Raw genomic sequence first — 25,080 nt, 5'->3', positions numbered from 1 at the left:
TTTTTATTTCAGCTTTACTTGCACACGAATAGAGTTAAGTTAAAACAAGGACAGTTGGAAGTTTGCCAAACAAGTAACAGGTTTCGAAACGTTTTCTGTTTGTCATTAAAGTGAAATAATAACCATAATAATTGTAAAACTTACATACTTTAATTTTGTTTCAGTGAGTTTCAATTTATAGGTTAGCTTAACAAACTGTAACGCTTTAGACGTTTGGTTACAAACTTTGGCAACGCGAATTAAGTAAAGCAAAAGGGAAAATCCACACCGGGTCGACTTGGTAAGGTCCGCTGTAAACTTTAAAATTCAACGTAAAGAAATGAAGGAAGTTATAAAAGACGAGTCGAGGGAAAAGCGACAGAAGGATGAGCTTCGCGAATCAAAAGGTGATGCAAGTTCCAGCGTCCCAACCTCCCTGCCATTGTCGCATGGCGTGGAACAGGATATACCTTTGCACTTTCTGTTTTTTGTGGGCAATGCGGCGGTGCATTCCAAGGAAGGTAGAGCTGAGATGAGGGAGGTTCCAAGTGGCAATGCCACAATAGGTAAAATATCTGAGACTGCGGATGGAGCAAGTCAAGGAGAGAATTTCAAACACATATCAGATGTCTTGGCAGGTCAGTGGTTACTTATCCATTAAATTATGTCTGAAGACGTTAAGATTAAAATGAAAAATACACTAGTTTGCTTTTGGCTTGAGTTGCTTGAAGATCAAATCCCATATTTTCGTATGTACGTATAGGTAACAAATTTGAAGCTACCAAGAAAATGATAGTTAAGGTTATTATAAACTGAACTGATTCTAGGTATTAACTTGCATAGAAACTTTCTTACATGCAGCTAAACGTTGAAGTGTCAACAGTTAAGACCATTTTCCATGCCTTGCACAACAGTTTGTTGCGCAACAAAGGTTCCCAGTTTCTCCCAAATATAGACTTGTTTGCGATGCTTCCCACGCAGGTGCGGGCGTAGTGCATGGTGTATCCGGATAACCGCTCATGCCATTTCTCCCTAGTTTCCAAGAGTTGCCTCCTAGCTGGTTTAAATGGGAGAGAGTCGGGCTACCTGCTACGTTGACGCGAGAAAGGCTCCCAACGAATTGACTTCTATTATCATTTCCTGTACGTTTTCAGATCAAAAAAGCGAGGTAGCAAGGAGACCTGTGCCTCTCTTTGACAATCTTCTCACCTGTCAATATTGCGGACGCGGATACAAACGAATGACGTCCCTGAGGGAACATATTAAATACAGGTGCTGTTACTGTTACTTGACGTTTTTCTTGAACTAAGGCAGCTCTGGCCTACCAATTATTAGTATAGCCCCTTTTTGAAAGAATACGATGCACTTGTTAAAACAGCACTCGCGTTGTGCTTCATTCAAAAAATCTCAAGTAAAAATAAATGCTTGTCCCATATGCGCGACCAGTGAAAAATTTGGGTTCGAACCAAATATTTGATGGGTCGGTCCAGTGAAAAATTTGGGTTTGAAACTCATTCGAAGCGTTCAACTAATAGGCGTGCTAAATAACAAATTATTGAAACAAAATCTTGCAACTTTTTAGACATTTGTAAAACCCCATGCTATGAATCTAAAACTTAGAAACTTGCGCCAAACGTCCTTATTTTTGATGTGTTGCCAAGTTGGATTGTAATTAAGCTGGTTTGTAATGCACGTATATTCAAGATATTTATTTCACCACAACTTACGTCGAGCAACAATAGCATGGTCATCATAACTTGCTTATTTCGAATTTTCAAACAGTTTCCTATTGTATTTGCTGGCCGGCAACTGAAAAATCAAAATGTTGAAATTGTGTCTTTGTAAAACAATTGACGTTTTTTAAACAATGATAAGTCGTTTTAATCCGTCACAATGACGTAAACTTGCCTCTCTTCCAGTGCTTATGTTGCGTATTATGTGGTTGTTCGCTGAAATAGGTGTGATATGTGAATCATTTTACACCTGAAGCCACGTTCTGTAGACTGTAGTGTGAAAAAGCACCAACCGAAAAGATTGTCTGTTAGAGTTTGTGGTAAATCGTAAAACAAAGACATGCGGTTATGTCACGGCAGTTGTTGAAGATAATCCAAGTTTGTTGCAACAAAATTATGTTTTGTGATTTAGACATGAGAAAAACGAGGATAACTTTGTATGCGGAACATGCAAGTACACATTTGCATACAAAACCCAGTTGGATCGACATCTTGCATCCCACAAACCTGGTAGAGACAAAGTAAGACAGATTTTTTATTGACGTCGTTGTTCTCTTTGTTTCCATTCGCCATTACTTTGTCTTGTTCTCATGTTATTCCAATTTCCTTTTTACAAAAAAAAGTTTTACAGCAAAACTATTCTTTTTACTCGTCAGCCATTTCTATTTTCAATCGCCATTTTGAAAGCCTACTTGAAAGCTTTGCCTCGAGGTGTCGCTGTTTAACTATATTGAGATATCGTAAAAAGCTGAATTAAACGAAGCTTAAACGATGCGAATCGAAGCAACACAGCACCTGCATGCTGTACTAAGATGCCGACTTTTATGCTTTTAAAACACTGTTGCAACACACATTTCAGGCAAACCAAAATATAAATGCCACCAATTAACGTCATATCTTAATTAAATAAAAAAAGTATTTAGCTGTGGTAGAAGAGCCGGTGTCCAATTAAAATATTAGGAACGTTTGATTGAAACGTGATTTTAAACAATATGCCTTGTTTTCTAATACAAGTTAACTGTTTCACCTCGGTTTAAAATATTGCTTAACTAGACAACACGTGCAACTGACAAAACTCCCTGGAGAATTACGTGATTACTACCTCGGGTTTAGCACTGGTGTCGAAACTGTAATAAGATTTGGAACTTTCGCGCGTTGGTGTGACCCAAATTATACAAAAATATCTTACTTTGAATTGGAGCTATTAACTGATTTTATTTAAACCTATATTAAACCAACCTGTTTCTGCTGAATAAGCCTAAAACGTACAACTACTTAAAACACACATCACCAAACTAATAAAGTTTCCCTTTAAATAATCGTTAATTGGCAGTTTGCCAATATAACACGTGCAGACGATGTGTGGATAGTGTGCGCGTGATTGTGGGGAGTGTTGCAACCTGCCTCTCTCCTCTCTTAGCTGTTCTCCCTCACCGGTGATTAAGTAATAGGTATCATGATGACGTCCCCTCAGCTGTTGCGGTGTTAAAGGCAGTAGCGCGGAGGTTCGCTGGGGAATCAAAAGTTTGGAACACCAACTCTTACTTGCCTGCAAATAGTCTTTGCTCTTATTTTCTTAAATAAATGCTCAGCTCCTGCCGCAATCAAACTATAATATGGCGCTGGTTGTGTGTTTTATTGATGAAGATTATCGAGATTGTGGTTAATGTCGATAAAAAATATTGCACCTGAAAGCACATGTTATCATAAATATAAAAATATGTTTAACAAAATCCACATCATAATCTTATTACGTTTTCAACAAAATAACTTATATTTTACATCAAACCAGCGAAAATTATTGTTGCTAAAACCAATTGTTTCGTATTTTACAAATCTTTCGCTAATAGAACTTTAAATCTTTGTTGAATAGTTTGCTCAAGTAGGGTTTCGATGAAACTTTGAAAGAATGGTTAACGATGGCTAACTGACCTCTCCGTGTCACCTTATTTAAAACAAGGGTGTAATCTGTTTTTCTGTCTGTCATTACTTTTTATAGGAAAGATATCTTTTCACAACCATGAACATGCAATGCTGTAAATTGTATGTTTACGTTGAGGATGTAGCTTACAAATCCTGTAATAGAGTGTAGATCAATTTTCAAGACTTGTACATGCATTAGCTTGGTTAATGACTCACTTTTAGTTTGTATAGACAGTTTCACTTTGATGGTACAAAGGGTAGAAAGGCTGCGGCTACCTTCGCCCTTGGGGACAAACCCCAGTGATATAAATGTGAATGGAGATGAGACACTCGTTCTAGTTGTGTGCATGGTTGTGTGTTTTCTTGAGGCTGTTTGCTTTAGCTTCACATCTCTTCATAGCGCAGTTCATTGGACCATCTCATTCTCATGTTGCCTTTAGGACTGAAGTTTGCAATAAATCAACATAATTTTACGTATAATTTAGACAGAAAAACAGCTTTAGTGAGTAAATAAAAAATACAGGATTAGATTTGGCCATAGTCGTTTTGCTCTGTGAATGGCTTGCTACTCTCTTTTCATTTTCCCGCAAGTCCAATCATGTTTTCGAGTTAATCAACATTTTCACTTTTGCTTCCAAACACTCGCTAGTTCATTTTGCTGTTCACAGTTTTCTATCTTTTTCGCATTTCTCTTGTACAGTTATAATATTTCTGTTGTTTTACGGTGTTTCACTTGGCTCGAAGGTCCAACTTAGATTGTTAGTGGTTGTACAAAGATTGCCTTTGTTTGTGTAGTTTTGCATGCTTAAACAAATCGTAAAAGAACTAAAAAAATAATAAATTGAAAAAAAAAGAAAATACTTCTTCTCGCTTGATTTTTAATTACTTTGTGTTTGTGAATTTGTGTCGCATTTGTTTTTTTCGCCATTTTTCGATTTCCGCAATCCTCGAGTTTTTGCTGTGGGTTTTTTGTGGGTGCGTGATTTCAAACTTCTTCCTCCCCGAAACGACCGCATGAGTCAGCGGGAGGTTCGATTTCCTTCTAAGTCCAACGCGGATGCTTTCTTCGGCTCATTTCGCTGGAGCAAGAAAAAGAAAGTGCTCAAGTTTTATTTGCGCGAGGTTATTTTAAAGTTCTAAACCCTCGTTCTGTTCAAACCCTCGTTCTGTTCAAACCCTCGTTCTGTTCAAACCCTCGTTCTGTTCAAACCCTCGTTCTGTTCCTCTGATTAAGTTTGATCAGATTCACCCGCTGTTTGTGATTGTTAAAGTCGTTTTTCTGCAAACATGTTTGTTCAACTCTTATCAACTTCAGCATTAACCCATATGTTAATTTGCAATCTGTGTTTTAGGTTTGCAAGTTTTGCGGAAAAGCTTTCATCAACATATACCGACTTCAACGTCACATGCTCACACACAACGAAGGTCAGTTACGCTCTAGAGCGCCACCCGGCGCATATGCAAGTTGAGCAACTTTGTTGTTGCGTTTGGCACAAATATTACATTTGTTTATGTCATGTTGTTGGCCGTATAGTGAAGATTTGCAAAGTTAGTTTCTGTTCCGTATAAAATTTTGACTTTCAGGTCTTGCTCACATTTTATCTTTTTGTTTGTTTTTGTTTCCTTCTCCTACAATCGAAATAAGGAAGTGAGATGATTCGGTTTCTATAATTCACTTCTGCTTGCTGTGCATTGTGCTCGATTTATAAATAGACTCAGATTAAATGAGTTTATTTTACCCAACGTGACTCAATTTGTATTAATTTGCCCCTTAGTATTTCGTGCCGGCTACAATTGCTTGACCCGAGTTAACCCCCAATATTTCTTTGGATGCAATTTTTAAGATTTTAAAGTCATGTTCGACAAATCACTGGACCCAACTAACCTTGTGAGGTATCTGGCAAAAGTCCTACACCATTTGCATTTAAACTAATAAGTAGGAATACCAAATGCATTCCCCCAAATTAAACGTGAATATTATGACAAATTTTGAATAACGCTTTCTCAGGAAGCAGAAAATTCGCGTGCGACGTCTGCAGCAAGTCGTTCAAATACAAACACCACCTCAAAGAACACAAGCGAATTCACAGTGGTGAAAAGCCCTACGAGTGCCCCAACCCGAACTGCAACAAACGATTCTCTCATTCCGGATCATACAGGTAACCCATTGTATTGGTTGAAACAAAAGTACGACGCTTTGATAAATCAAAATACTTGCATGATTGTAATGTGTGTATTTGCGATCAATAAATGTTATGTTTATCAGTGGTTTGAGTTAAACGTTACTCAATGTCATGGTTATCGAAACGTGCCATTCTACAACCACCCTGTATTTTGTAACTCGTGATGAAGCCATCACACTTTGATAACGTTCCATATGTCCGTCGCAACCGGCTGATGACGAATACAATAACCTCCCCTTAGTTGTGTAACATACGTGACTGCTTTCGTTAATCTTTCATCAGCCTTATTTATCCCATCCCCTTCTAACATAATATGTCTACGGAACAAGTGCGAATTGCACGACACTGTCACCTGCTAGTCACGTGTCACCCTCATGCGTCACGAAAACTTCCGCCGTTGCCAATAACATGCTCGAACATGTGTGGCTTTTCCGACAGGCATAACTACATGTTGTTAATTGCTTTTATGGCATGACCCAGACAAGGTGTTAACTTACTATATGTGATTTCGTTTGACTGTATGCAATTCTTACATTCGCAATGTAAATGGATTCGATACATTTGAAACCATTTAGGGAAAAAATGTCTGTACCAGATATGGCAAGTCCTAGGGCTATGTCGAAATTTCCTACTACTTAGAATGTACAAATATCATGAAATATCTGCGAATTGTGTTTACTTATTACGTTGCCTATGCATATTTAATTTGCGCATCATATACCGTTTCTTAGAAGTGCAATGTTTTTCGCCAGATAACAAGTTTTTTAGTGCGTTTACCCAAAAATGTAGCTTATACGGTTGCTCACAAAATAAATCTTCAGCCTCATGAACAGCAGTCGTGGCACCCGCAGATTTCGTGGAAATAGCAATCCAGGTGGTTCCGTGAGGTGGAAATGTGGAATTGACGTGTTGACAAATTACTGGCTCAAATTTTGGCAGCTTTCCAATACAGGCAACTGCAGAACGAGTTACAGCCGCAACTGTTGCACCCTAATCAACCCACGACTATAATTCCCAAATTAATTAGTCGTTCCTAGACGTCACTTGTCTGGGTTGTGCATGGAATTTGCGTAGGCGGACACGAAGCAAACTCGGGGTACAGGTTTTATTACATCACATCTTCAATTAAGCACATCCGGCATTCTCAGCCAAAACTACCTGCCCCATCACGTGGTGAATTGCGTCTCAGCCGAACCATCTTCACGTGGTATTTACTTGGGACCACACGCTTCTGTAAAGCTGGTAACATTTCCGCTTACGTTCCTCAGAATTTTGGCGCGACTTCTTGGACCGAACAATGTGTTGACGGCTCTGATAACGTGTTCAGTGCCTAGTTCGATAACCTACTTGTAAATTGATATTCAAATCTTTCTACCCTCTGAATATTGGGTGCTTCCCACCCGTGTTCGCTCTCGCAACTTAATTTTGTAAGAGGAAAACACTGTTGTATTTATAAAACTGCCAAATTTTGGGGTTCATGGAAATTGTAACGAGTTAACCATTTATTCTTTGCAAATCACAAAACGAATGGAAAATAGTTCATAATAATTTCACTTTCTCGTTTTTCCGTGTGGGTGCAGGTTATGTATTGGCGAAGCGCGATATTGCATAACCTGGAAGGAAACGATTGAATTAAACAACTATGGGTCTAGACAAAGCGGATCCTAATTACTGCAAACTGAAGTTAGATGTACATTTATATGCGTAATAGTGATGCGGTGCAAGGGCGGTCCAACTTTCCCCAGCTTGTTAAATGCAAATGAGACATTGTACACTCTTATGTGTAATTGCATTTCCATTAAAACGTACCCTTGTTTGGTTGGGAACAAAAATGTTTTCTTTATTTTCACGATCAAACCCGTTGCGGTATTGTGACACACGCGGCAACTGATATTATTTTTTGCACTTTTTCAACCAACTCAAGTCACGGTCTTTTAATTACATCACACTTTGCTTTTCTAAACCTGATACCAAAAGGGTGACCAGTAAATATGCCTAATAACATGCTTTGCACTGTCATTGATAAAACCTGCAATAGCAAAGCCATCGACAGACAGTATGAAACCCCAGTGTGTTGCAATGCGCGTCATTGAAGACAAGAAAAAAATGTTTTGGTGCGAACTGCAATAAGTTGTGCACAAAAACGTGTATAACTTTATACACTTTCCGAGAATAAAGAGACTGGCCCATACTGGTAAAACCATGTGCATGTTTTTTTATTTAAAACGTTTCGGCAATTATGCCATCATCAGTTGAAAATGATGCGCTTTATCTATCTCCAGTCTATCTTTTTACACTTCGTTTTGCAGTTCCCACATCAGCAGTAAAAAGTGCATCGGAAACGTGAAGGCTCCAACTTCCCAACACATCTCTCCATCACGCAACTCATCACCTCCCTCCCAAACTGAACAAACAAAGGTTGTAAAAATACTCACATTTTTTTATCGTGTTTTCAGTAACATTAATTGATCAACAACTCTTCCAGTAAATGGTTATGACGCAATAGGCCGTATGCAATGAATTGATGTTCCAACAATAAGCATGTTTGTTTACGTTTAGGCATTTAGAGGAATTTACACGCAAATAAAATGCGAGGCTGTATCTCATACTTAGGTGTAATACAAAGAAGATAGCGCACTTGTACAAATTTATCATATTTTTCTGAATTGAAATTGTTTCTGCCTTAGTTAAATTGTTATTTTTACAGCGGACAGCCGACGAAAATATTACAAGTGATCAAAACTTCACAACGTCATTAGAATTCTTTTCCACATCAGGAGCTGCGAAGTTTAATACGATGCCGTAAGTTTAGATTGCCTAAAAATTCACCCTCTTTTGTCCGCTTTTTAGTAAAAATATGCAGATTTAAGATGTGTTATTTTGCATAAAATGGTTGCACGCAAAACTGGGAAAAGAGGTTGCGTTAAACACAACAAGCAGACTCGAAAGCTTAACAGAGTTTGTCCGCTTTTTTTATCTCCCTGTTTCCGCAAACAAACCGAGAAATCATGCCATTCCTGTTGGTGTGACGTCTGCTTTGCCGAAGATGTGATGCATCACCTGTATCCGGGGGGGAGGTCCTGTGCTGTGACGCATCTTCCTGTTTTGCATTTCCGCCAACAAAATTTTCAGGCTTGTGGAAAACCAAAAATTAGAATCCTTAACATTTAAGATAGGTGGCAACCATGACAACAACGTTTAATGGAAAATGTCGAGTGGTCTTTTGTTGTTGAATGCTACCACATACGAGGCAGACACTAAAAAGTCAAAGTGATAAAATTGTTGAGCTTCTGAGACAATTACACATGTTGTGATTAATTGCGAGACTTCTGAGATGCCGCCACGTGTTATTTGATCTCTTACTTAAAAAGTTCATGACACTTTTGTTTGGGATGTCACTACTTGTAACGTAGCTAAATTAAGACCCTTTGGCATGCATTCATGTTGCGAAAAAATACTGGACGCAAGTGTTGCGGCGAAACTGGATACAACGCAGGCCAGACATTAACGTAAAGACCCCGACCTACGTGAGTTCGTAAATGACGTCAAGAACTCTGTGTTCACGCGATTGGTTGGTGTTATGACGAACAGAACGATTTTGACATCCTGCTCTGATCTCTTTATGACAGGAAAGTTGTTTTGGGGTGCGGTCATGTAAACCTATTCATAACTTGCAACACCTTTCAGGTGTGTTTCAATTACATCACTGTAAGGTAATCTTTTCATTAAAAAAAAACAATCTGATTATTGAAAAAGTTTACTACTGTATATACACCGACTCCATACTTGAGCTTTGTACCACTTTCTATATCTGTATGTATGTGACGTGATATATGACACGTACTGTAGTGTGAGTGTTTTTACGTACTTTAGGATTTGCTCAGTAAAAAAGTCCCTTTCATAGAACGCTGATAAATTTTTAACAGAATGTTTTCAACAATATTCAAGTTACAAATTTGCAATGCTTCATTTGTAGTTTGGACGTAAATACTATGACGTAGGTTCAGTTGTAACGACTCCCAGTCGCCAAACGTAAAACTACGAACACAACACAACCAAACTTGAGGCTTCGCAGTTCGTGCATGCTTTGGATTGGCGAAATCATCAATTCTCTTCATATTTGGTGTTGAAGCTTGTGATTAGGCAGTCCTAACGAACCTCCAGCTTCCCTTGTTTGGTTCATTACGCGTCAAAGTAATTACTTGTGTGAGCCAAGACATGGACAGGAAAAATTTGCTTTTTTGTAACAGATTAAGGTGATGTTTGTCCAAAGCAATCAGACGCTTGCGTCAATCGGTATTTCTTGGCCTGTAGATGTTGTTTTTGTCCCAAAGGTAGCTTCCAACACTTTGTCATGCGTTTGTTCTTGAAAAAATTCAGCTTGAAAAATCGTTTCGAATTTTCCAGATTTTGAATTTATTTCCTCCCACGCGGCAGAGCCGACTTTGTCGTTTCCCTATGCCGTGATCACAGGACTTACTTTCAATGTGGCCAACACTCCTCGTTTGTTTCGCATCGTGCCTGTGCAAATATCTGCATCGTGACTTGACTTCCGACATCGGTCGCTTTTCACGACCAGCAAATCCCCACCACCCAACATCCTACCCCTGTCACTACCAGCAACGAGGTGTCATTTGCTTGATTAATTTCACACCACCGCGTCCCGCAAAATGTTGGCATGCGATCTAATTGCGCATGCGCACCGGACGAAGTCCAGTCGTGATTTTATTCACGTTAAAGTTGTTTTTGAATAAACATGGTTCGATGCATGAGCGGTGATCTTTACAGTGTAAAATGTCGTTTATATGTGGGTTTCGCAAGTCGACAAAAACAGAACCACGGCCGCACAGTAATCAGAAATCTGCCCGTCTATACATTATTGACCCAATAGTTTACTTCTCCTTCAGTCGCTACTTTGCTTCGTTTAAAATTAACTGAAATCTAAATAGATCCACATCCTATTTAACGTTTTCAACAAGAGTGGGAGGTTGCAAGTACATAATCCTAATGGAAAGCTTCCAAAAAATTTCCGAGAATTCGTTTTTCATTTCTTATCTGTATAATACCTCGTTTCGCCGAGCTTCTAGTCAATGAAGTACTTTCTGACCAAGGTTTGTTTCAATGAGAGCAAAGCTCCAGATGGGCATTTTACCGTTTTCGTAAAATACTAGGGATAACCTGTATAACACATCGTGCTGCAGCTTCAACCCAAAAAACCCGCGCCACAAAGGTGCGCATATGTTCCACGACACACGGATCACGTGATCCACGGGACGACAGGCCAGGAAACGCGGCATCCCGGATCCCAAGCAGCAATTTGTTTTGTGATACACCGTTGCATGAGCGGCGCAGGGAATACTGAGGTGGCAGCTGGTGCCACAAACGTTAAGCCTCAGTAAGTTGAGCTTATTGTGCAGCCCGATCTGCCCATCATTGCTCTGTTCAGCTGCTGTAGTGTAACTATTGTGTTCGAGCCGTAGCGGAAATCGTTTGGGATAAGGTATTGTTTGATATATTGTGCGCTTGCTGACAGGCTCCGGCCGATTTCTGATACTCGCCAGTTTCTGAAAATCTATGCAACGCCCTAAGAGCATTTATTTTACAACCGTGGCGTTGATGCAGTGCAGCGGGGTAACGCCTACTTGTGATAATCAGGATACTGCAGCAATCACAATCCAGCCGACGGCATGCGTTATTTCCAGGACAGGCCTGGTTGCGTTTTATGAGAGATTTTCTCAGATTATAATTGCACAGTCTGGAGAAAGTAATTTGGAACGCATGGGAGCTCGTTAGTGCAAGCAATTTACAACATGTATATGTAAAGAAGTTTGTCCGTCGGTGAAAATGCGTCGGGACAACGACTACTGGCGCACAACAGTTGCCTAATAATGATGCGGTGAAGTAATTTGCGCTGATGCTCGGAATTCGAGGGAATGTTACTAAATATAATCATCCAAACCCGCCATGGATCTCACGTATTTTGCTCCGATAGCGACCTGAAATGCGATGAGTTGAACTAATGACTAACGTGTCTTTTTTCGTCCCCAAATGTGCACAGTGGACTTTCCAAAGAGATGTGATTGGATTTGGCTTATCGCACGTTGAATTGTGTGTATGCGCCCTTACACGCTGCGTAAATGCTATATGTGAGTAAACAGGCATGCGGATGAATTTAACAAATTTCACAAATCAATAAAACTGGACGAAGGTTCTGTAGGTTATATTGTCACTTTTCATGGTTAAATTTGTTCAATGGGGATAAAGTAAAATTACGTTGTTTTAACTTCGAAACACGCGACCCTACGAATGTATCAAGTTTCACAATTATTGCATTTTACATCTCCTTCTGTCGCCACTCGTCCACAATGCGGTTTTGCAAACCGTAATTTTCGAGCAGAACCCCTAATAGCACCATCCGCACCTTGCAACGCCGTGTTGGGTGTTTAAATTCGACCCCGAATGAAGGCAGCTTGTATATATGGCACACGCAAGCAATCGAACACGTTAAATATTGTCAAAAGGCTGTTAGGCATTTCAATGGAAACGCGTTGCTCCAGGAAATGTGGCCCTCCGCTCACGTCAGGCGTTCAGGTGTTAAATTACTGAGCTGTTTCTACTATTGTTTAGGCACGAGTGCTGTCACAAGCCAGTGTGCACGTTTGCGTTTTCGGAGCATAACTTGAGGGAGGAAAACAGTAACGAGGCGATACTGCCTTCTTTCTATAACTTGGTGTAGTCTGATTGTTTTCATCTATTACAACTTTCCGTGTTTTTTTTTTCGATAGAACTCCGACAGTTAAGTATTGCGATATGAATACACGTAAAGCGGAGGCAATATGGAGACCTGACGACTCGTGGTGTGACGACGGTGGGAAACACAGCGATGGTTTGCGAAAAAACGACGACGACAATGTTGAAAGTACGCGAAAGAATCAATACGATGGCATCCAGGCTACATCGCAGCGCGCAGAGACAACATCGAGCGATGGGGCCTGTGACAACACAATCCAGCTACCTGTAACTGGGAAAGACGGATACAGCATCTCCAATTACCCGTCATCCGGCATTAGGGGAACAGGTTTTTCGTCAACATCTATCAATGTTTCCACGAACTGGGGTAGAGATAGAACCGCACCATTAGCGCTCAGCGGACAAACAATGGAAACTGCAGGTTAATATGAGTATATTTACCGATCTACACTCAGCTGTGTCACCATATTTTTAACAGAAAATTCGCTTGTTTCAATTGTTAGAAAGTTAAATAGAGTGTGTTTAAAACATTTTTTTTAAATAAATAGTAAATAACGTAAGTGGTTACCGGAGTTGTAAATGTTTTGTGTTCAGTCCGTATTTGTTTATTTGTTTAAATGTTCTGCCACTGTTAAAGGTTACTTATCGGATAAGAGGAACAAGATCGACGTCAACTCTTTAAATAATAACAGGTAATGTCTGAAAATATCTTCAATTCTATGTAGGTACAAATCGCCGATTTCAAAATCGTTTTTTACTGCAGGTCTTTGACGGCTTTTCATCCTGATGGACAGAAACGTAACGATTCCGGAGGCGAAAACAAATATTTGGGAAAATACGTAAGTGGATTGTTAGAAACCTAGTTATAATTTAATTAAAGGAAGCTCGTTTTAATTGAGTAAAGATACCCCTTGTTAAATACAAACCATGCGTATTTTTCTATTTGGCGACTTGAAACTTTAATTTTATTTTAAGGGTGGATTTAGGAACAGGGCAACCAAAAAAATACAGTGTAGAAACAAATTATTCGTGTTGAACTTTCTCTGAATTAAAGTTTGAAAACCTAACACCTTGACCCGAAAACCATGACCCAAAACGTTTTTTCCAAGTTTCGACTTTTTTTCAGTATTATTGATATATTTTCAACTTTTTTCAGGCGACTTCATCACAAATCAACTTTACAGACAAAAGGTTGGTGTTTTTTGGTCAGAATATTAAGTAAATAAAAACTATATTGTAGTAGCAAGAAATTATGGACTCCCACAACTTATTTTATGAAAAAGTTAGTTATGTCCGGCACCTGCAAAACGCGGTCGCTCCCTTGTAACTTTCCTTGCTTCAAATTGAGAAGCAGGTCATCGAAACTTATGTATAGGAAGCATCCTGGGGCGAGCCAGGTCAATTACGTCCCGTATATTATCTTCTCGCCATTGTTACGTCACTGCACTTTCACCGTGGCGTGATGACGTTGTTTCGTGGAGGGCACGAAAGTGATACGGTAAATAGCGATTGCGGCGGTACCGTGGCTTTTCTGGGTTGACGCAGCGGGGTAGTGGTTTCTCTGCCGGTCATAAAGCTACAGGGAGTCGATCGGGCGATCCGCAATTAGCCACGGATGAGTCTTGCCGTTATGGGAACGCGCCGCTTTCCGTATTTACGATTCGTTGCGGCTTCGACGCAGCAGCAATACCTAAAGACGGACGCACAGTATCGGTTAAGGTAGATGAGCCAATTGCCGAAAACAAAGGTGGCCATTGTATTATTCACGGCCGATCGCTCTGCGTCCACTTGGCGTGCAGAGCTAATCGGTTTGGGAAATTCTTGCTGTTTACCCGTCTGGAATGCATAGCAGTAATGCCGGGATACGATTACACTCGTTATGTCCGATTAGTTTGTAAACTGTGCATTGCGCATATTTCGCACCAACACGCTTGCTTTCGACTTACTCATCACATTCGTCAGCTTTTTACCACTATACGTCACACAAGCGAAAAAACCTTGCTTACGTTCGTGTAACTTACCAACAATAATGTCGTGCGTTAAAGTGATTTATTGCCACTTTCCATTGGTGAACGACCATTAGTATATTTAGCCTTGGCCGTAAATCAACAAAAACAAACTTTTCTATTCATGTAACTTAAATAAAGTCAACTTTATTTGCGACTACTGGACGTTTGTGTGTGGAATTGGTCGGTTGTACGCAGACGCAGTGTCGCCCAGACACAGGTGTGTGGCTGCATCAACGCAACTCTGTCTCCTGCTTGTCATCTGCGAAAGAGCTTAAATACAAACCAGTAGACAAATTGGTGCCGTGAAACAAAACTGTTTGGGGCAAAATTTTTAATGTACGGTAAATGTAACAAATATGTAAAGCGCCGAACATGTTTACACAAGGGAAAAAAATATTTTGTTTTTATGGAAAAATTTAATATCCAGGGTATAATTGGTAAAGTCGCGACCGAATGGAAATCTTTCGTTTTTGAACTCTGTTTCATTGAATCGAAAATTCGTTTGAACAAAAATACGTATTATCTAAACTGGATTCGTTTCACATCGCTTTTCAAAAAGGTGCCCGCAATGCACGCCATATGCTAAACAGCGCACAACACAAGCTTGCTCTATTCATACGAGTATTGGAACATCACGAAACGAGGCAATTCTGTTTCAGAACGGATGCGCCTGTGCTGTGTGCTTCGCCATTCCTATGATGTGCCATTGTCGATAGTAGCTAGATTCGCTACCGATTTTCCGCCTAGCTTCGGTTTACGCGATTGTTGAATCCCAACACCCATAGGTCAGATAGGTCACCAACGGTTTGGTGCGACTTTGGAACTTCACATTTTCTGCCCAGTCTGTGACCAAACGCTAGAGAACAACATTACACACTTCAAAGATTCAGTTATTTTAACGTCATTTTATCCTAAAATTTTGCACTTTGAACAGAACAGAAAAACAAATTGCGTTGGCAATAAACTCAAAATACACCTCAAGTAAAAACAAACATTTCTTTGTTCCCTAAGTTGTGGATGGCGGTGTAGTGTTCATGTTATGTCATCGTTAGCATGTTGACACCCTAATGCAGATGAGCTTCATACAAATAGGACGCCTAATACAACCGATACCACAAAGTGACGTAACATATTAGTAGAATCGAGGCTGATGTTTTCGATGGTGATCTACCGACAATTTACAATAACGGAAAATCCCCGTCGTCACTAAAGTTGTACACATGCGAAACTAATTACCTCTCAACATTCTAGTCACGTTCTTATGTGTGACAGGTTTAACGAACACGCATAGCAGTGACGAACAACTATCCGCTGTGAAAAACTATTAATTAACTATTAAAAGTACGAAAGTTGGCATGAAAATCATGCGTTTGCTCACAACTCATATCACATAAGCTTTTAGAATAAACTGAGAATATACAATTTGTCACCCGTGGAAGCACATGCAAAGAACTGTTACTACTTCATCATAACAACAATGCGAGATCCTCTTTTCATTCATCAGGACGAGGCCTAGCAATGATGGATCAAGTGAGAGGGGCTGTACAAGGTCAGACAGGTTAGATAAATTTGAGTACGCAGCTGCAAGTCCGGGAATTCTTTCATGCCATCCTCCGGCTGCGGACTTGAATGAACCTGTTTGGGTCACAGTCAAAGACTTGTCCTGGTTTTTGGACGTTCTCCCGTCCTGTGTGACCCCGGGTTGTTGTTTAGTCAAAACGAACATGCTTATTGTTGTCGAGAAGTGCTCGCTGATCGCTTTCACAGCGGGAAGTGATTTCCACCGTATCAACCTTCTCCCCACAGTCCTTGCAGATTTTTTCCCTCCCTCCGAATGCTTTAAGTAACACGGCTCACTTCTCTGGTCATTCGTTTGGTCGAAGTGACAGTGGGGTGTGAAAGTCGTTCGTTCACCAGCAGAATGTTTAGTTTGCAACTCTGGGGCAGTAAAAAACTGTGCAAGTTGGTTTGCAGGTCGTGCATTAGCATTTACGGTGTGCGACTGCGTGAATGCTGTACGCATTACGTGATAGTTTTTTAACACCACTGCTCGGTGGAATCGCGACACTTTAGATGGAAAGGTTTCGCTATGTGCTATGTGTGTTGTAATAGAGTAGGGTGTGGCTTGGCTGTTTCAACATAAAGTGCGCTTGTGCTGTGAATTTGGCGTTTGTTTTCAACCAAGTTGTTAAAGGTAAATGCAAAGAATAATTATTAAGTAAAGAAGAGTGAGAAGCTTTGTTTAGGAAAGAATGCTGTATTTTTAAATACATTTGTTTCCAAAGTATATTTTAAATCTACATGAGCTAAATAAAAAACTTTTGTGTGAATTTTAGCAGCATGTTTTTCGCGAACAAGAAATCTTTAAATGGTAAAACATTTGCGACAAGCTCCATAACGAAAAAACGGTTTCCTACATCTCAGTATTAATTCGACCAACTTAGAGATGAAAAATCATGTTATGCATCGTTGTTTATTTATTTATGTACAGCGAATTTTTGAGTGTGCGTCATTCACCACAATGATGCAGGGAAATTTAGAGAGATTATATATTGAGATTGGTCCAAAATGTTCGCTCCCATGTTCCTCATTAGGCGTGCGAGGCGCTGAGCGAATGTAATCATGAAGTAACGTCGCTTTAGTTTTGCCTGGCGTTTTGAACAGGGCGTATTATCGGTGAGAAGTGCGTGGTATGAGTCGCGCCATTTGCATCCAGTAAGCGATCCTTGCCCAAATTACACTCTGGTTTTCTTGTCTGCTCCTAGAATACCCACGTATCGCTGTTGGAGCAGTTCATTGCTGCCTGACAGTGTTGAATGATGCTTTGCATGAAGAGTCTTGCAACATACTGCTAGAGAGATACAGTTTAGAGCAACGCGCGACAGTCTTAGTTGATTGATAAACGTCGTTTCCGCCGCGCAGCTGCTCACATATGTAAGTTCACTCGAAAAGGATGTGGCATCTTGTAGTAAAGTGTGTAACAATTAATTTAAAAAATACTACGTTCTGTTGTCTGTAAAATTTCCTGCGATGTGTCCTTAGTATTTATGTTTGCTCTGCGGAGCCTTAAAAAGTGGTGACGAAAAAGCCCGAGGAAAGGTGGAAGCGTATGGCAAATCTCCTGACAGCAGCCCGCACTCTTCCAGTAGGTAATTAATACCTGGCTACGGCTCGTGACAGACAGCGTAAAAAACGTGGCGTGCCTAGCAGCCTGCAGGGTCGTGCGCACGGATGTATTCGAAACATATCTTTCCGCCTTTTGTCTTTTTTCTGTTGACAGAAAGGACGCAACATTCTGACGCCCAAGCACGTTCGTTAACCTGAGTAAGCGAATGTTCTAACCCGCTTTACATGCTGTAGCGTAACAATGGGCCATTATTCGGTGGCCTTTTTAGGCCTAGTCGGGAAGTTGTGCTGTAGTTTGACAAAGCAAGGGTGGCTGCGTAGTGCAGGTGTTTTTTTTTATGTAAAACGGTGTTTTTCAGTACTTTTACTGGCGTCAATCGACCACTTGTTTTTTCGGTTGTCATAGTGCAAGGATAGTTTCGAGGTATCAGTTGTGAAACAAGATGTGAGTTTCATTGACTAGAACTTGTGTAAAGGATTTGACCAATAAACAATTGGGGATTTTTTCGCAGAAAAATATACGACAAAGAAACCTCTAAGCACTGCGTGTTTGCATAATATCTGGTTTTTTTTGTAGATTTTCACAGCTTGATATAAAGCGCTCGACAGTAGTAAGCCGTCCGAAAGACACACCAGGTTTTTCGAAACAACGACCACTTGGCTACTTCAACTGTTTCCTCGACCTGTCGGGAAACGAGGCAGAATCGCCGTCTCTGCGGGCCCTCAGCGCAAAGAATTGCCGCGAAATAATGAGAAAAACTCTGGCCAATGACAATAACTCAAACAGTGGAAACGAAAGTGGAGGTAATTATTCAAACATTTGTAAAATTTTTGGATAAATTATGTGGAGGATTGTGAATCGCGTTAAAACTGTTATAGTTTGAAGGTAAACGTGATGAACTTCGGGTGTATAGCCTTTTAGGCAGTAAACAAGTTGCGAGTGGTGATGAAACAACCCAACTTCGCACTAAAATGTCACGATTACTTGCGACATCAGCTATCACGTGATGCAATGACGCGAATTGCATTATTACCTCACAAGCTCGGCAAAGTGACGGTGCTTTTTCCGCGGTTGAGAGCCAAGTGGTCGTTTACCTACTGGCTATGTTAGGCCCGTAGCTGGCTCAACGAAGGCGTGTACTGAGAAATAATTAATTGTCCGGAAGCGGACGTTGCTGCTCACTTTTATGTTAAGGCCGTTAAAACTAATTAATGCGTCACATCATAATTATGGGGAAATCGAGAGATTATTACGATTCGGGTGCTTTGTGGATCAAATTAATATACAATGTTCATTTTTGATGATACCGAAAAACACTTAAATGCATTTGTATGCCAGTTAGAGCTAGTTTTTTGCTATCTGTAAATACGTTTATTTGTTTTTAATGTACCAGGGCATTGGGTTTAAGACTGCTGACAAAGTACCTATGCGCATTATAGGATAACAACATCGTACTTTACCAAACTTGATAAGAGAAACTGTGTATCGCATATTGTGATGTCAGAAAAGCGCAAATGCTGTTGTTTGTAAATGTGATGAATCTATGTTATTACATCCAGTGTGGACTTAGTACACAACCTCCAGCAAAAGTGTTTTGTAAAATTTGATTGAGCTTCAATCCCGTAATATTTCTTTACAGAATACCTAGAAAAGCCAAGACTGAACGAAACATTCCTTCAACGAATGAACAAGAGTAATTCTGAGGCTGCAAACAAAAACTACATCATGCACAACTACTTGAACAGCGTACAGCAAGCTCTTGCAGCTGCAAATTTTGAAAAGGAAACAAACGAACAAGTTCCTTGGGTAAGTAAATTAATATTTTATTTTCTCAACAGTGGAAAGTTAAATGTGTCACCAATATCGCTTTGACAATTATTTTTTGATATATTTACTTTATTATCCAGTGTACAAACGTATATTTCAGGGATGTACGCATATATCAGGATATACGTTTATTTTTTGCAGCTAAACACCATGCGAAGTCCAGAAAGGCCAGTAGAAGGTTTCAGTGGCAACCGAAATCTGGCAGCAACGAATCAAAGTTTGGCAGCCGCTCAGTACAGGGCATGGTCTCAGCTACAAAACACTGATCGCCCAGATCATTGGAACAACAGCAACAGTAATAATTCGGTATCAATGCCATCTTACAACAACCTCCTTCTCCAGCAGCAACTCATGCAAGCTGCGCTCGTCAGCGCCACCGCTGGCCGTCTACCAATGTTTTCACCCAACTTCTTGCAGCAAGTACGTCAGCTTGTCTTCGTAAAAATATAAGATTGCCAAAAAAACAGGTTATTTATAATTAGGAAGTGAAACTGATGACAGTTTTTATTTTCTTGCAGGCTCTTGCCATGACAGCCGCCCAGACTGCTGGCCAACAAACAAGCACGGAGCAACCAGCGAACAATCAATTATATCAATCATCTAAAAACCATCACGTAAGAAGATGATTCTGCGTTAAAATATCGTGTTCAATTAAATGAATGATTTTATATTTGGATAATTTTAATTCTCCGCCGATTGATGAGGTAACATCTCCTCACTTCTGATGTTTGACGATTAACGTATTGTTTTATCATTCAAATATATTACAATAAGCCATTTAACAAGACTAACACTTCACTCAGGAAAAAGTGCGTTCATCATCCAGTGACATTCAAAACGAGCCACTTGATTTATCGGCCAAACCAAGTTCGTGCAAAAAGACGAAGTATGGCCAGCCAGAAAACGAAAATTGCAATGAGTTGTCAGGTAAGACACACGTAATGTAAATTACTGCAGTTCGTTTTCCCCGAAATTCGCTCATTTTCTTGGAAAAAAAACTACGCGTAGTTAATTGACAACACGAACTTCGCCGGCGTTCGTGACGTCCTTCATTTGCTAATTTTTACTTTGTTTAAAACGCAGACGAAAAAATGACACCGAGTATTCCAATGCACGAAAATCTCCAACAGGTTGGTGGATTTTTTTCAACTAAACTAAAATAATTTTGTTAATTTAATTTAAATGGTGAACGATGCATATGCGCCAAAATGTTTGATTTTACGTAATATAATATTACATTTAAAAAACCCTTGTGTGGTATAAAATCGGCGAACAAATACGTCACAGAAACAAGAAACCAATCCTTTGTCAACTTTTAACTTTTCATTTCTCGCATCGTTTTTTTAGATGTTTCGAAACGGTTCGCTTCCGCCTTCTGCCTTGTCCGGCATTTTGAGCAATAGTTTACAACTCGAAAACAACCCCAGCAAGATCGGGTAAGTTCATGACAACCGAAAAAGCTCGTTTCAAAACGAAGTTATTTTTAAAATTTTTTATTTTTGCAGAACTCATGAACTTGCCTACGCTCAACACTTGCAGGTAAGACTCGTTTCATCTTGTTGCTACTTTTCATGTGTTCCAGATTCAAACGATTATAATAGTAGCATTACTACAACATATTTGTCATCATTGCACCATTGCGCGTATATCAAACTAATATTTGCATGTACAGGATTAAAAATTAAAAATGTTCTATTTATACTAGAACCTCATAGCTGGTGGAATGTACCAGCGGGAAAATGGTATCGGAATGGGAATTTCACCATTTCCCTCTCCGTCCAACCGCTCCACGTCATCACAAAACAACTCCGCTAAGAGGGGAAGACCAAAAAAGCGTTCATTTAATGACGTGTCAGCCATGTCTCCAACAGGTTGGTATTTTGCAAATTTTGTTGATACAACTTAACATTCTCCACGCAAATGACGGCGATTTTAACAATCTACATTGGCTGCAGGTCAAATGAACTCCACTAAACACTTGCTGTATGATGCAATCACAAACCGCCGAAGTTCGCCGTTTGCTGAGCGTGAATTGAACGCATTTCGCAAAACAATGCAGCAATCTGGCTCCCCAGGCTCCAATGTCGACACGTCCTCCCGACTTACAGATATGCCGTATAAGTGCGACATTTGTGACAAATGCTTCCAAAAACAAAGCTCATTGACACGTCACAAGTACGAACACACAGGTAAAAATAACCACTTTAATAATTTAATTTCGTTCGGAAAAACTTATTTTGTCTTGTATTCTGATTGATATAAACATTCATTATGACGTCCATATTACGGATGGTACCGTGATCACTAAGCGAGCATCTGCAGTTTGGTTACGATCCCAAATTTTCAATATTTCAAGTCATTTTGACGTAAATATCAAATTAAAATCCCATGATATTTGTGCCCTGGATTTGGTGCAAAAAATGATTAAATACAGAACGTTACCACGTTGAATTCATATTTTACAGGCAAACGCCCCCACCACTGTAACGAGTGTGGAAAGTCTTTCAAACACAAACATCATTTGATCGAACACCAACGTCTCCATAGTGGCGAAAAACCCTACCAGTGTGATAAATGTGGAAAGCGATTCTCGCATTCTGGTAAGTAATTTTCTTATAGCGACAAAAAGCTCTTTTAAAAACGCTTATTAGCGGAGTCAAAAATATTTTGAAATGTGCAAAAATAACTTTTGTCACAGGATCGTATTCCCAACACATGAATCATCGATATGCTTACTGCAAGCCGGGTGATGCTCTGATGCAAGAACTTCGCCAGCAGATGAAGAAAAGTGCAGACTCAAACGTGCAAAGCACTGGCAATGATAACAAGCAAAAGAAACGCAGTAAGTTTATTTGACATTGATGATAAAGAAAAATGCGCCATTTTAAATCGTTTATTTGTACAGAAAACTACCGAGCATCAGCCTCTCCACAATCGCCATTTTATGACAATGCCGCCGCCAAGATGTCGCCCCCGGGCATCGGCTCCGCTTTCTCTCCTTCGCGGCCTCACCTGCCCTCGTTTCTCAGCGGATATTTCAACAAGAAACCGAGCTCAGGTTCGCCCAAGGAACAGAATGTCGAATCACCCGCTTCCTTTTATGAGAAGATGATGGAGCAAGCGCAACGTCACATGGAAACGCAAAGTGAAATGGTCGATACTCACGCACAGGAAGCACCGACCAAACGCATTAAAACCGAATCTATGACGTCAGAAAGCGGGGAATTTGCGGTTGAAAAGAAACAGGAAGATGACGGTGAGAAACACACTCAGCATGGCGAAAAAAGTAGTTTAGAGGAAAAAAAGCAAAATCTACGCAACCAGCACTCGGATGAGAACGAACTCTCATCTCCCTCGCCATCAACGTCACTTTCCTCTCCAGCGCCATCGCCTGGCTTAATGACTTCACCGCAGAGTAGCCAGTTGGAAAGCCACGTGACGCTGAAGGGATCAGCTTCGTTTTTACACATTCCTGTGGCTACAGATCTTTCCTAAATCAACGTGACATATCCAAACAAACGCAAAGCTTGGTCAAAACGCTTGATGCAGGACCAATTGTTTTGCAGATCGCCATTGCTGCTGTATTTCTGAGAACGTTGTAAATACACAAGCGCCGTTTTTGCAACCATTTCATACTGACTGCTGTTCTTTCGTTTGCCTACTCTATGATGTGTTGGAATATGTGTTCTGTTGCATTCATTATCGCTGTGTGTTTTTTAGCGCGCACTGTTAAGTTGCTCTCCGACGATACACATTTTCCGAATATGTTTTTACGCGTACGTACTTTGAAGCCGTCGTTTGAAGAACAACCATGTATTTTATCTTGCGTACTCTTTGTGAGCAAATGATCGTTTGTTTAAAGTGCCTAACTAATGTTGATTAGTGCCCGTCGTATTCTATCGCCCCTTTTCCGAATCCGCGCATAACATGACCATATTACACTGTTATTAAGCGCTTCATCATGAACCCAGCTTCTTCATAAAATCGTATTGCTTCAATACATTGCAGTCTTCACAAGTATGCTGTTTTACGCTTTTGGGCCCACATTTGCGTCTCGCTTTTCGATATTCACCCACACATATATGCTTGGCTGCTGGCTTCACATGTAAGGCTGCTACGAACTATCTGCATGACATATTCGGACTGTTCTTATTCATTCGCGTTTTATTAATATTCTACATAATATTCAGTTGTTTGTACTTTTCCGTTTAATTTAACAATTTCAAGCAATTTCTATTTCTGCGAGGTAACGCTTTGCATACAAATATTCAAAACATTTCGTTATGACCAATTTCATTTATATTTTGTTTCTTTTCCTAAAATTTCCCACATACAATATTTTCATGTACTTTTGTTTCCACTAATTTGCGATTAAAATGATTCCAACAAAAGATATGCAGTTTGCAACAAAGCTGTTCTTTTGGGTCCTGCCTCTGATATTTTGTTCTTGCAATATACTGCTTTTTAAAAAAAGGAATCATAAACTGATTAACGACGTTGCATTTTTCTTATAGTACTTGATCGACCCAAGAAAGCGCAGTATTTGTACTATTTTAATTTGTTGAACGTGTTTAAGGATTATTGAATTTTGTTTTGTGAACTGTGCAAAAGTGATGATCTTTAAATATGTGAAAGTGTTTCGCGGCCAAACAAGATCAGTGCGGTGCTTTAAAGTAGTACATACTTGTAAAATGTTTCCGAATACATTGAACAGTGTGTTATTGTTTCAACAGTTAACTTACCCCGCTTACTAACCATTAAGATATGTCTTTTCGGTCGTAATATTTCTTCTTCTTTATGCTGTTGATTATACACAAGTATGTTGTTGCGACAAAGAAGGTTTGTGGTGAGGTATATTATTAACTAATAAAGGAACGAAGTGATTGCTTGTTTTCTTGTTTTAACTGAAAAGGTTTCACAAAGGCTTCATACGGAAATTAAACAAAAATATAACTTTAGTTTTCGAATCACATTTTTCTTGTTTGCCAAACTTGGCAATACATGGAGTAGGTATAGCAATATACAGATTTATAGAGCTCATTTGAACAGCTATTGTACAATAAATAGCCCAGAACTGGTTGTCCTGTATGCGTGTAGGAGTGGCAAGCCGAAGAAAATCACACATGATTGTGCACTTTTGTGTTGTGGTAATTTACCAGCTCCCTAAAAATATCACAGTTGCACACGCCGTGCCGTGCTGTTGCTTTATTATGTGGCCTGGAATTTTGTCCAGAGTGGAATATTGTGTAATGCAGAGCAATGGTTTACAAACTGTGCGTCGTGACTACAAGATGCGTCATTTTCGGTTTCGAATGTCATTTTGAGTTTCGCGTAACAATTCAATTAAAGAATTTTTGGGGAAACATGAAGCTAAACTGTAGTTAAGTCAGATTTTGTAAAAACAGGAAAAATCGTTCTGGTAGTTTTGTAATTTTTTTTTTTTTTTTTTTAACCACACCGGGATTTGAACCCAGGACATCCTGGACACGAATCCCGATGAGGTTTTTTTTCCTTGGTGTATGGGTCGGGCGCTTGACCAATGCTGCCAA

At 39.8% G+C, this 25,080-nt stretch overlaps 1 protein-coding gene across 2 annotated transcripts; it reads left to right on the top strand.

Moving 5' to 3' along the window:
* Positions 1-304: 304 nt before the first annotated feature.
* Positions 305-24,411, top strand: LOC145907880 (uncharacterized). Of its 2 annotated transcripts, XM_082994976.1 has the most exons (24): positions 305-617; positions 1,134-1,251; positions 2,125-2,233; positions 4,988-5,060; positions 5,644-5,794; positions 8,128-8,236; positions 8,526-8,620; positions 12,604-12,989; positions 13,206-13,260; positions 13,332-13,407; positions 13,725-13,759; positions 18,281-18,507; positions 19,344-19,510; positions 19,673-19,951; positions 20,050-20,145; positions 20,335-20,458; positions 20,615-20,661; positions 20,879-20,967; positions 21,037-21,070; positions 21,237-21,402; positions 21,487-21,720; positions 21,997-22,131; positions 22,230-22,373; positions 22,437-24,411. In XM_082994976.1, exons 1-24 carry the CDS (start codon positions 320-322, stop codon positions 23,024-23,026), a joined length of 3,837 nt encoding a protein of 1,278 aa, XP_082851102.1. In that variant the 5' UTR covers positions 305-319; the 3' UTR covers positions 23,027-24,411. The 2 variants fall into 2 exon arrangements, with proteins under 2 accessions (XP_082851102.1, XP_082851103.1); XM_082994977.1 differs by lacking the exons at positions 305-617; positions 1,134-1,251; positions 2,125-2,233 and adding an exon at positions 3,987-4,757.
* Positions 24,412-25,080: the final 669 nt, after the last annotated feature.

This window comes from Ascidia mentula, chromosome 7 (genome assembly GCF_947561715.1).
Source record: "Ascidia mentula chromosome 7, kaAscMent1.1, whole genome shotgun sequence".
Taxonomy (NCBI): domain Eukaryota; kingdom Metazoa; phylum Chordata; class Ascidiacea; order Phlebobranchia; family Ascidiidae; genus Ascidia; species Ascidia mentula.
The sequence above is the reverse complement of the archived record's forward strand: the minus strand, read 5'-3'. Positions and strand labels throughout refer to the sequence as shown.